The sequence below is a fragment of the Erigeron canadensis genome, chromosome 6, assembly GCF_010389155.1.
Source record: "Erigeron canadensis isolate Cc75 chromosome 6, C_canadensis_v1, whole genome shotgun sequence".
Classification (NCBI taxonomy): domain Eukaryota; kingdom Viridiplantae; phylum Streptophyta; class Magnoliopsida; order Asterales; family Asteraceae; genus Erigeron; species Erigeron canadensis.
This window is the reverse complement of record NC_057766.1, coordinates 5,163,061-5,173,725: the sequence shown is the minus strand read 5'-3', so window position 1 is coordinate 5,173,725 and position 10,665 is coordinate 5,163,061. Positions and strand designations below refer to the sequence as shown.

At 35.8% G+C, this 10,665-nt stretch overlaps 1 protein-coding gene across 1 annotated transcript; it reads left to right on the top strand.

Annotated features, from left to right (window-relative positions):
- Window positions 1-1,107: 1,107 nt before the first annotated feature.
- On the top strand, window positions 1,108-1,895 carry LOC122604186. Its single transcript, XM_043777083.1, has 2 exons — window positions 1,108-1,222; window positions 1,315-1,895. The coding sequence occupies exons 1-2, from the start codon at window positions 1,108-1,110 to the stop codon at window positions 1,893-1,895; spliced, it is 696 nt and encodes a 231-aa protein (XP_043633018.1).
- Window positions 1,896-10,665: the final 8,770 nt, after the last annotated feature.

Genomic DNA, 10,665 nt, shown 5'->3' with positions numbered 1-10,665 from the left:
TGTGTTGATTCTGTCCTGATCAGTCAAGATGCAGAAATAAGGGGCCAACTGGGGTATAGCAACGGGACCCGGAAGGGGAAACATAATTACAACTGTATGAAGGACCTGCTGGGAAAGGTTTCACTTAAAGCTTTGGACATCATGGCTGATGAAATTGTACGCTTAGACAAAGTCCTTAAAAGACATGTTAACAAATGTGGGTGCAAGGTTCAGTCCAGTTGCAGGCTACCATGTGCCTGCAAGATTGCCGAGTACATGCAGCGCGGTTAGTACGATTTATTACTTGTATTTTTTCATCAAAAGCACATAATTTCGTACAATTATTTATATCAAAAAAATGCAGGGACTCGTATACAGCCTCATGTCATAGACCCGTTTTGGAAAAAGCTTGACTTAATACCGTGGACATGCGTAGAAGACAAAGACGAAGAAGACGATGTCCATAAAGTCGTTGATGGTCTTACGAATTTCTTGGAACAGCAACCCAAGGCCCAAAAGAAGCATTGGTTGTTAAAAATTAAAGACATGTTTAAGCCTGGTAAGACACAAGTGAATGACCCTCTTGTTCAAAAGACCACACGCGGAAGACCAGTCGGCTCGAAACAAAAGCCGCCAAAGGTATACATAATACATCTAATTAAATATTTGTCTTATTCAATAAATACAGTACATATAACTACCTCAGTTAAGGAAATTGATTCTTACTAATGGTCCAGGTGCCGGATCTCAACACCAACCCACCTGGGCTACGAAAATCCAAGTCCAGTTGACCGAGGGAATACAAGGTGCCAGATTTGAACAAACCCCCACCTGCGCAGCCCGCCAGACACAGTACGTACGAGCCGTCCCAGTCCTGTCGTTATCCCGAGAACCGAGGATTGTTTGACGATCAATCCCACCCTGAATCAGAATGGGTCAAAGATAATCCTGACATTTTCGGAAACCTGCACCCGTATCCAGGTCTTGATGATATATATACTTTTGGGGACCCGTCCCAATCTTACGGGGTCGGGGATACACCATATGTGACACAAAAATTATATGGATTCGGCGATATGTCCCAAGACCATTGGGTCAACTATGACCAACCATATTCCAATTTAGTAGATGACATCTTCGGGCCACCACCTACAAAATCTTGAAATGCACCCATATATGAATCAAGGCAGGCACAGGTTTCAGATCTGGAGTCAGAGGCACAGTCATCGGCCAGTTGGGTTGGGTATGTTGCGGAACCGTATAACGCCAGTCTTTCCAAAAATTACGATTGGGTACTAGGTGAGATACCATCGTACTTAAGGCCATACGTTGTAGGCGCACAAAATGTCAAAGGAGACGGTAACTGTGGATTTCGAGCTACCGCTGTAGCTTTGGGGCTAGATGAGGAGATGGGTGCAGAGTGGGTTCGTACGCAGATGCTCGCGGAGTTTGAATCTGACCTCGATCGGTACATGCAAATGTTTGGGCAAACAGAGGGCAACCGAATGTTGTCGGCGCTGCGAACCTCTTATTATGGAAGAAGCCGGCCCAGAGATCATTGGATGAGTAAAGTGTGGTTCCATATCCTCCTGGCCAATAAACTGGGTATAATAGTCAACTGCGTTAGCCTACGTGACCCCTACATAGTATTTCCGATGCATCACGGCTTAGATCAGCTGTTATTCAAACAACCGATAAGTATTGCTCTGATAAACGACGAAACCCATTTTGTTGCAGTGAAATTAGCAGGGGACTACCCAATGGCCTACAAGAATCCGGAATGGGAATTTCACGCAACCGATCCTGCACGTCGACTAGCATTAACGTACGCAAATCAAGAAGATGCGTATCAAAATTGGTTGTGCGCAAACATGCCAAGACTACCACCAGGCCCTCCTATTGTAATAAATGATTAAATTCGTTCAATGTTTTATATAGGTTGTTTGTATGTATACTTTTTTTATTGTATATATTTTTTATGTATTTAAGTTGTTGTTGTTCCAAAACAAGTTTCAATCAATAATTTTTCATACTTTTCTGTTGTACATACATTGATTTTATAATACTTTTCTAAAGTTGATTCCAATTATTTTTTTATCATCAAATGTATTAAAACATAAAAAATACAAATGATTATATCACGCAAATCAAGATTCTAAAAGGAAATCACATTTCAGTTAAACGATGAATAAAAACAATAAAAAAACTCAGAAAACTAATCACTTTCATCATCACTATCACTATCACAATCACTACCCAAACGCTGTGTGGGGGCCCGTGACGTGCTAGGCCCAGCATGGGATGATGACGTGCTAGGCCCTTCTTGGAATGATGGCTGGCTCCAAGGGCTACCCTGGGCGAACATATCATTGACGTTAAAGGATGGTGACTGCTGGGCTGGGAAGGGTTGCTCTATATCATCTGGGAGGGGGACATTCAGTCCACGTGTTCCCCTAACCACACGCCCAACCACACGAGTATGTCCCGATCGGGTTCCTAAAGCGTCCACATATGTCTGCGTGAGCGGGGTATTGGGCACTTGGGAAAGTCTTTGGTGGGTTTCAAGAAGCCGATCCTGTATCACATGAAAATTAAGTTATTAACAAATAAAATTTATTTATACTTAATATAAATAAACCAAAAAAATATCTTTTTTCCGGATTTGTGCAAGATCTTACATAAATGGGCCTAACTGCGTCATGCACCATCCCATCTCGTCTCGTGTGGGCCCGCAAATAAAACTCGGGCGGCTCCTCACGCCGCCCGTCATTATCTTCCTGTATATACATTAATCAAAGTTATATATTTGTATTTGTATGTCTATATAGATATATGTTTACATACGTGGATATAAATAATTACGTATAACTTACAGCGTAACGCCATTCACGCTGAGCGTATGACTGCCGACCGTGAGTACTGACAAAATTATTTTGTTGCTGCCTGTTTGTCGTGTTTCTTTGGGCAGCAATCATCCGGGGCTCGCTGGTCCAGTAACCAAGTAGATAACTCCACACCTGTGGAGGCATCCCATACGGAGGTTGACCCTCCAGTTCTGCCAGCCTCTGTGACCCACCCCTGTCAGTGAACCAATTCTTCTTGAATTTTGCTTTTTTATCCCTGTAGATCTTCAGGGCATCCTGACGAATCATCCTGGTCACGGCCTCTCGTAACGGGTGATTTTCTGGGTGACCTAGATATGGTTCTAAGTAGAACCGTCTCTGCAATAGTACCAAGTAATAGTTAGCATACACCATATTATTTAAATGACGTATTTAAATAGTAAAAAAAGATAGTTTTATACCATATGCCAGTCAGTAAGTCCATCCTTGATGGGCTGGGGCACCTGCTCCCACGACTCGTAATTATGTGGGACGGTAGCGACATAGGTCCCCAAATAGCTCTTGTACCACTTGGCGTGGTTCCCCATTGCCTGCCACCTACTGAGATCGTTATTTAACATAAGCGAGATTCGGCGTCCCGAATTCTGAAACTCGCGCTCCAGATCGTTGTTAGCAGCAGCATCTCTCCCTGTGCTAATACCTGCAAAACAAAATAAAATAACAAATATATATATATATATATACATATGTACCATATATTTATATGCAACGTACATTAATATATACTTACCACCCGTACGACTACAACCCCATTCGGGATTCCACCCCCAATTTGGAGGGTCGTTGCCACCATCTTCGCCGTGAAGTGCAGCCATTTTAACCTACATCAGCCGTCCCAATTTATAAAATAACATAAACAAACATAAAAGTCATAAAAAAGGTGCGACCTAAATTAACATATTTTGGACACAAAATTGTTTTCCAAAATTATTATACCTAAAATGACCACTTTTTTGCAACTTTTTTTCAAACATTCGTTTATAACATTAATACTAACCTAATAACAACTATATTAACAATTACAATCATACTAAAAAGTGTTTTCTAACTAAGAATCATACTTTGAACTATAATAAACAATAATTATAACTACAAATGTTTTCTTAAATATTTATGAATTTCTAAAAATCATATCATTTCTAACTATAATGACATAAGTAATCTTTCCTAACTATAAAACTATAACATTTCTATAACTAATACTTTCTAACATATATTTACTAACACTTGTTCCTAACATATATTTTATATAACATTAAACTATAACATTTATATAACTAATATTTTATAACACATTTTCTAACACATATTTTTTCTAACTTTTTTTTTCAACATATATTTTCTAACAAAAATATATAACAATTCTATAACTAATAATTTCTATAAGAAATAAATATTTGATAACATTATTATATATTAAAAGGTAAATGAGTGTTACCTCGTCTAAAAAATGGTTTACCGGAAAAAAGAGTAGAACAAATAACGGATGGCTGGCCGGCAAAAATATTAGTCGCCGGAAAACAATATCGCCGGAGTAAACCGGAAAAGTTTCAAATCTGTTTTCCCGTATATCAATGGTGGAAAATAGGTTCCCCGCAAAACTGGTACGCCGGAAAATATAATCGCCGGAAAAATGTCGCCGCTAAAAATACGCCTGAAAATGGACTCCGGGAGGCCGGAAAACGTAGGTGGTGTAAAAAAGAACGTTGATAATGATGATGAGGGGATAGATGGTCGGATTTGTGAGTTATACTAATGGAGAAGAATGGATTTCTTGGAGAAATTAAAAGTTTTTACGGAGGAGTAAAATGGAGAAGACGAAGAAGAAGAAGAAGAAGAAGAGGGCTGCCTTGTTTATATCGACGATCTGTAGTGGGGGGACCCACTATTTGCGGCGACGTCGCCGCTAATAGTGGGCTCCATACCCACGTGATTCGGCCAGTTACAGCCGTTGACTGACAGATTGGGGGTCCACTATTTGCGATGACGTCGCCGCTAATAGTGGGTGGTCGGGTTACTACTTTTTCCCTGGTCGGGTTACGCGCTTCGATAAATAAACACAATGATAGTTTAGGCCTCTCCTTATAAGAGAAGGTGTACGGTGTACTCAGGAAACTTCTTAAGGACTTCTTCACCACACCCTACCCCACTTTGCTCCTCACTCACAAAGCTCCTCTCTCCTCCTACCCCACTTTCCTCTGTCCTTGAGAGTCCTCACCAAGACTCTCCCTTGAAGACGCACCACAAGGACTCTACGTGCCAATAATGTCCTCCGTCCTTGGTGCCTAGGACTCCCATCAAGGACTCTTATAAGGAGAGGCCTTAGTAATTTAGTTCCCTAAACTTATAATAACTTGTAAATTTGATCCATTTAGTTTGAAGTTTTGGAGTAAGTCCCTAGATGAGTTTTTTTTTACAAGATTTGGTGTCACTCGCATTTTTCAATTTCATTTTCTTTGATTAGAAAAATATAAATAGACAGAGGCTTTATTAAATACACATATTGACAAATTGAGAAAATATGAACTAATCTCTCTTATTTATTTATGACATATGTTTAAAAGTTAAAGAAGTAACTTGAAAAATTTTTAGCTATCGGAACTTAAAAAAAAAAACTCATATCATTATGTTGATAAAAAAAATGTTAATTTCATTACATGTTCGAAGAGTGCAGAGCTTGGATACGGTCTTCCGATTGGAGATCCATAATCACGGATGATATCTCCCCATGGCCTTTCGCCTCTGGAAGCGTCTTTCTGTTGAGTCATGGATTCACTGCGAGACTCAGCAAGTCTCTTCTTCAGCGAGTCCTCAGCGAGTAGCTTCTTCAGCGATCTCTCAGCGATCGATATTATCTTCAAGTTAAAGGATAAGTTCAATGACTCACCGTTATATTTGTAAGTCAAATATGGGCGGGAAGATGAAGATAAGAAGAGTGGTCCTAAAGACATGTGTTCATCAAGAAGATTGAAGACATGTGATCATGTACCAAAACGGTACTTGGGTCTTTCTCTCTCATACCGGATTTGGAAACAAACAAGATGAAGACAGAGAACCCTGCAGATCTGAGAGATCCACCAATAAATGGTTGACAACCTTGAGGTGTCAACATCTATTGGGCTGTCATGTGATTCCCATCTCTACCTATATAAGGAATCACTTGACCTAGCCGCAACCATTGTTGGTATAGTTCTGCAATTGTCACTTTGTGTGTGTTTCTTATTGTAGAACATTTAAGTTCTTGTGTGTCAAAAACTTAACAAGTATTTCTCAATTTTCTTCTTTGTAAACCAACCATGTATTCACTGTTTAATTAATATACATATAGTTAAACGTGTTTACTTTCTTACCGTATATCTTTTGTTTAATCTGTTTTGATTGTTGCAAACTTGGGACTTTCACCTTCTTTCTCAATCCCCGAGCACTAGTCGTGTAATAAAATATTTGGGATTAGTTAAAGTACTATCGTGCCAAGTTTTGTTTATTATGTATATTTTAAAAAGCAATGTGAAATTTACGAATTTTTTATGCATAAAAGTATAACTTGCAATATAGGTAATACAAGTTTTCAAGATTAAATTATAACACTTTTATTCAATTTTATCAATAGTCGGTTTATACCCTAAACTTTTAACATGTTTTTTGTGTCTTTTCATTTTTAAACCTTAAAGTTTTTATCTTATTACTTTTGTCTCCCACCGAAGTTTTTGTCTTTAATTTTTTGACACCAAATTTTTCGGGTTCTACGTTTAATAAAACAAGTTTCACAGTTTTACGGTTTTATTAAACATTTGGTTTTCATAATTTTCTTATGTTTCATTATAACTAATGTTTTTTAGTAAAAAATAATTTAATCATCATTACATCTATATTCATTTAACATGTAAAGTAAGACATCATATTATATCACTGCATAAGAGTGTCGTTATATGCATTAATATAGTTATTGGATTGGTCAATGTTTTTATATGTTTTATTATTCTTATTGTTCTTATATGTTATTATTCTTAATTCTACTTTTTTTTTTCTTTTTTAAACTTAAGTTCGAAGATTTGACATAAATGTATTTTATACTTTAAAACTACTATATATTGTCTGTAATTAAAATTTATCGTATAAAAACTATATTAACCAATAACGCGTGGGTAGATTACCGGTTTATTTTAAAATCTAATCCACTTTCCTATTCGTAATAAAATATTTGAGATTGGTTTTTCGGGGTTGTAATTTCAATTTTAAAATAAACCGATGTTAAATAAAGTTACATATAAGCATCAATATATTACGTAACTTCCTATCCTATTAGTAATAAAATATTTGAGATTGGTTTTTGGGAATGTAACTCTAATTCTAAAATAAACTAAATTTAAGTAAAATATATAAATAAGTATAAATATACGGGGAAATGTTAGGTAATGTCACACCCCCAAAATATGGTGTCCAATGGGTGTGACGTGTATGGGATCACAACACAATTTCATAGTAAACAACATAAAGAACTTGTCTATTAAAAGACTTATTGAATAACAAGATGAATTGAAGACATGAAATATAGTAGGTATAGAGCTTTCGACGGTCAAGACTTGTGATCCTTCAACTTTTCCCCCATTGCATGCACACATTGACAAGTCATAGAGTCCATCTAATCACCTGTGACACATACTAAACAAAGTCAACAATAATGTTGGTGAATCCCATAGTTTTATAAAACAAGTTACCATGAACCACAAGGTACCAAAAGTGATCATTGCCGAAATGCAATATCTAGCAGCCATTGTCATATTACAATGCCGGGTAAGTAAATGCATACGTAAATATCTAAGCTCATGAAACGAAACTTGACTAGTAATAGTTTGCCTCGAGTGGTACTTGTTCAAGGTACCCAAGTTTACAAATATGATCACTTGTACAAAGTGGGGTTGTCAATCCTAGTAGCGCTACTAACCATATTCACGTTTGCTTATATTCAATTAACGTTTCATGAAGGAAGGACTTGTATGAACAAAGACTTAGATGAAGTATGTATGCCGTTATTACACTTGTGTTCATAAAGAAATGAGCATGTATCACAGCCCAAAGGTTTAACAAATTGGGGCTAGGGGACTCACCTTGATTGTGGTGACTCGTGGAAGTGAAGAAAGAAAAGAAGTGAGTAGGCTAGTTGTGTTATGTTGAACCTATTTCAAAGAGAAATAATACTTGTCTTAGTTATTGTATTCTTTTATTATATATAACTAAAAGAAAGTTATTTTCTAGATATTCATCACCCAAAATGTTCGTTGATTTTCTTTGTTTGTATATTTGATTTACTAGAAATCCAAAGTATGACTTTGTTGTATAAAAAGTGAGTTGTGTATACATATTCTTAGATATATATATATGGATGTACATATATATACATATATATATATATATACGTTTTTATTATAGTAATTATAAGTGTAACTTATATATTTTTGATTAATGTTTTAGCAAGTTACTAGTTTATTTGGGTGGATCTAGAGATTGGACATAAGTTTCAAATAAGTAATTTTTTCTTTCAAGAATAATCATTTTGTGACCATATTGACGGATATAAAATGTTTAAAGTATAGTTTAACTATTTGAATGATATCCATGATTATTAGCATATACATATAGTCATAAGATGGTACATGCACCGATATCCTTGATAGGAAGTGGGCAAAAGAGATAGGGTAGAGATGTATGTGCTAGTAATCATAAGATTCTTCACATCAATACATACTTGTATGTATTAACATAAAGAAGATGGTTAAGTTTTTATAGATTGATTGATTAATAAAGATCTTACATCAACAAACACTTGTGTTCTTGATTAACTCATGTGCGGTACACTGGTAGATCAAGTGCACAAGAATATGTTAATGCCAAATTAACATAGTATGATAGATCTATGTGTTTATCACATGTTTGTGTAAGAAATCCCCCATGTGAAATCTTACAATCTGTTGGAATATCCTTCACATGTATAGATCTAGTACACAACCACATCATAAACACAAAATCAATCATACTAATATGTCCAAAAGTTAACTTTATTTTCAGATTTCCTTTTTGTCATCCAATCATTAGATCCAATAAATTATTCATATATAAACAAAAAGAATAAGTATAATACAAACAAAGGAATAAAATCAACATGGAACTAACAAGAAGAATAATAAATAAATGAATAAATAATTTTATAGGTGATGAATCCCAATGAAAAATATTTTAAATACTAGTAATAATTTAACAACTAAATATATAATCTTCTCTTGTCTTAAACAATGGATTAAGGTTCAAACCCAAGGGTCAAACATCCATGATATATAGACAAATCATTGAAGATGATTTAAGAGTGAAAAAAAAGAAGAAAAATATATGGGTTTTCAACCCTAAAAGTTCGGCCATCATCCATGAGAAGGGATGAGACATTTTTGCTATGATTACTACCTTGTAATATTGATAGATTATGATTTAGATGATGATTTCCTTTGGGGTTTAGGGCTGTTCGAAATCAGCCAACCAAAGAGAAGGAAATGATGAAGTTTTTCATGCTAGATCTTATTATTAGTCTTAGATTTGAAGTCTTTGATTAACCTAACTACTAAGGATTATTATTACATAATATTAGATGATTATTAGAGATGATTTGATGGTATTTTAGGGCTGGTACACGGCTGCCCTAAGTGGCAGTGGTGTTGGTCATGTGTGACCAAGAGAAAGGGAGAGGAATATGGATGGTTTGTCTAAAAGTGATTAAGCTTGTAACTAGTGTTATGGGTGAGTATTTATAGAGGAAGATTAGGGTTATGGGGAGGGGTTTAAGTACAAAAACCTGGAGTCTTGAGGGACTAGAAGTGTAACTCTTTATTATTAATTTATTTATTTTATGTGTAGGTTAGATTATTTAATTAGTAGTTAGTATAAAAGATGTATTATTTTTATTATAAGTATTATTATTATTATAACCTATGATTATTATTATAATCATTAAACAAAATTTTCCATTACTTTAATTAAATATTTTATATCTAAAGTTTCATGCAAAGGTGGTCGAGAAATAATATAAGAGCTAGATACACTTTTTCGAAGATTAATCACGTATATAAACCAAGTGGTCACATATAGTAATTATATATAAAGTTCTTATTTCTAAACTATATACATTTCATTATGAGTTGGTTGTGTGTGGTTAACTAAGTTAAACGGACCTTGATTTTGCCGGGTGTCATATCCTCCCCGGGTTATTAGAAAATTTCGTCCCGAAATTTAGCTAGTATTGGTTGGTTGTTGGGTGTCTATAAATAAGTGAGGGTATTTTTTCTTCATTTGGTCTTCATGTTCCCAAGTGAATTCTGGACCTTGCCTTGAATTCCATCGTACGTTGACAATGGGGATGCGGCTTTGTTTCAACTGTTTGACATTTCGGTCCATGATCTCTACTGGCTCCTCGATAAATTGCATCTTGTCATCAATTTGTAGTTCTTCAAGTGGTACTGCTAATGACTCATCAGATAAGCATTTCTACAAATTCGATACATGGAACACGTCGTGGACATTACTAAGCTCCTCAGGTAGTTTAAGCTTATAAGCCACCGGACCAACCCTTTTTAGTATTTCGAAAGGTCCTATATACCTTGGGTTCAACTTTCCACGTTTTCCAAATCGTATGACCCCCTTCCAGGGAGATACCTTTAGCATCACCCTATCTCCCACTTGAATTTCCAACGGTTTACGTCTCACATCCGCATAACTCTTTTGACGGTCTCACGCCGCC